We start from the raw sequence: 2,500 nt of genomic DNA on the forward strand, positions 1-2,500 counted from the left end.
GGAGCTGGAGCTGGGTTTGGCACTCAGACTGGTGGAGGTGCCTTTGCTTCTCAACAAACAGGAGGGCTAGCTACTTCTGGTGTCCACCAGACTGGAGGAACCTCACTGTCCTTTGGTAGTGGCAGCCCTGGCGGCATTTCTGTTCATCATTCTGGTTCCCCGACTAGTGCTGGAGTCACCCCCGGCCCTGTGGCAAGCGCCTTGGTCTCTGGCCCTACCTTTGGAGCAGGTAACCAGGTATCAGTAGGTCAGGCAGGTGTGGGTGGTGTTGCTACTGGTTTTACAGGCACCCAGGGAACTGCAGCATTTGGTGGAAGTGCTCAGGGAGGCTTTGGCGGTCTTGGAGGAGTCCAGGGAGGGATAGGGTTTGGAGCTGGCCAAGGAGCAGGAGTTGGTGCTACCCAGGGTGTAGGATTTGGAGGACAAGGAGCAGGAGTTGGAGGCTTTGCTGGCAGTGCTCAGGGAGGAATCGGCTTTGGAGGTGGACGAGAGGCAGGATTTGGAGCGACACAAGTCAGTATTGGAGGTAGCCATGGAGCTGGATTTGGAGGTGGTACAGCAGCACCAGGATTCGCAGGTGCCCAGGGTGGAGTAGGATTCGAAAGTGGTCAAGGAGCCATAGGATTTGGTAGTACCCAAAGTGGAGTAGGATTCGGAACTACACAAATTAGTGTTGGAGGTGCCCAAGGATCAGGATTTGGAACTACAAGTGCCCAAGCTCTGACATCTGGTTTTGGAGGGGGTGTTTCAGTGACTCCATCTAGTGTAACTCCCACAGCAAGTCCTTTTGTATCTACACCAAGTCCTGTAAGTCATTCTGTGACTCCTCCTGGTGTAACTCCTGCAAGTCCCTTTTTATCTAGTACAGGCTTTTCCGTAACTCCTTCAAGTGTCTCCCCCACAGCAAGTCCTCTAGTATCTGTTTCAGTGACTCCCCACAGTGTAACTCCCGCACCATTTACTCCGGGTCCTGGAGGTGTTTCAGTGACTCCCCACAGTGTAACTCCCGCACCATTTACTCCGGGTCCTGGAGGTGTTTCAGTGACTCCCCACAGTGTAACTCCCGCACCATTTACTCCGGGTCCTGGAGGTGTTTCAGTGACTCCCCACAGTGTAACTCCCGCACCATTTACTCCGGGTCCTGGAGGTGTTTCAGTGACTCCCCACAGTGTAACTCCTGCACCATTTACTCCGGGTTCTGGGGGAGGTTTTTCAGTGACACCTAGTATAACTCCTATAATTCCTACAGAAAGTCCATTTGTATCCAGCACACACTTTTCTGTGACAACTCCAAGTCCTCCAGTAACTGGCGGTGGCTTTTCCGTAACTTCTCCAAGTGTAACTCCTACAGGAAGCCCTTTCGTGTCCAGCACTAGCTTTTCCGTGACTCCTTCTAGTATAACCCCCACAGCAAGCCCACTTGTTTCTGGAGGAGACGTTGGAGGAGTTAGCCAAGTCAGTTTTCACTCAGGAGCAGCCAGTGGTGGGTTTGACATCCCTGGATTTAGTGCTGGCATCGCATCGCAGGGCTCAGTTCCCTTCTCGAACAGAGTGGATGACGTGGCCATTCAAGCAGGAGGCATTGGCAGCGGACAAGCAGGAGCAGGATTTGGAGGACAATCAATAGGATTTGTTGGACAAACAACAGGATTTGGAGGACAAGAAGTAGGATTTGGAGGACCACCAGCAGGACTTGGAGGACCACCAGCAGGATTTGGAGGACCACCAGCAGGATTTGGAGGACCACCAGCAGGATTTGGAGGACCACCAGCAGGATTTGGAGGACCACCAGCAGGATTTGGAGGACCACCAGCAGAATTTGGAGGACCACCAGCAGGATTTGGAGGACCACCAGCAGGATTTGGTGGTCAAGGATTTGCAGGTGGAGAAGTAGGTGCTGGATTTGGAGGACAAGCAGGAGCAGGATTTGGAGGACAAGAAATAGGATTTGGTGACCAAGCAGGCTTTGGAGGTGGCCAGAGTTTCACAAGTGGACCCATAGCAAGCCCCTTGGTATCTGATCCTTCATTTGGAGCTGGCCAGGCAGGACCAGGCTTTGACGTCGGTCCTGGACCCGGCTTTGGCGCACAAGATGCAGGGTTTGGAGGTGGCCAGAGTTTCACAAGTGGACCCATAGCAAGCCCTTTGGTATCTGATCCTTCATTTGGAGCTGGCCAGGCAGGACCAGGCTTTGACGTCGGTCCTGGACCCGGCTTTGGCGCACAAGATGTAGGGTTTGGAGGTGGCCAGAGTTTCACAAGTGGACCCATAGCAAGCCCTTTGGTATCTGATCCTTCATTTGGAGCTGGCCAGGCAGGACCAGGCTTTGACGTCGGTCCTGGACCCGGCTTTGGCGCACAAGATGCAGGGTTTGGAGGTGGCCAGAGTTTCACAAGTGGACCCATAGCAAGCCCCTTGGTATCTGATCCTTCATTTGGAGCTGGCCAGGCTGGACCAGGCTTTGACGTCGGTCCTGGACCCGGATTTGGCGGCGGTCAAG

The 2,500-nt window shown here is 53.9% G+C and overlaps 1 protein-coding gene across 18 annotated transcripts in view; it reads left to right on the forward strand.

Annotated features, from left to right (window-relative positions):
- Positions 1-2,500, forward strand: part of LOC113819979 (fibroin heavy chain) — a 14,824-nt gene that overhangs the window by 10,923 nt on the left and 1,401 nt on the right. For all 18 annotated transcript variants that reach the window (XM_070124196.1, XM_070124198.1, XM_070124205.1 and 15 more), the window contains one exon: positions 1-2,500. This exon is cut by the window's left edge; it is cut by the window's right edge and continues 1,401 nt beyond it. In XM_070124196.1, coding sequence (XP_069980297.1) covers positions 1-2,500 — 2,500 coding nt within the window.

Source organism: Penaeus vannamei, chromosome 8, assembly GCF_042767895.1.
Source record: "Penaeus vannamei isolate JL-2024 chromosome 8, ASM4276789v1, whole genome shotgun sequence".
Taxonomy (NCBI): Eukaryota; Metazoa; Arthropoda; class Malacostraca; order Decapoda; family Penaeidae; genus Penaeus; species Penaeus vannamei.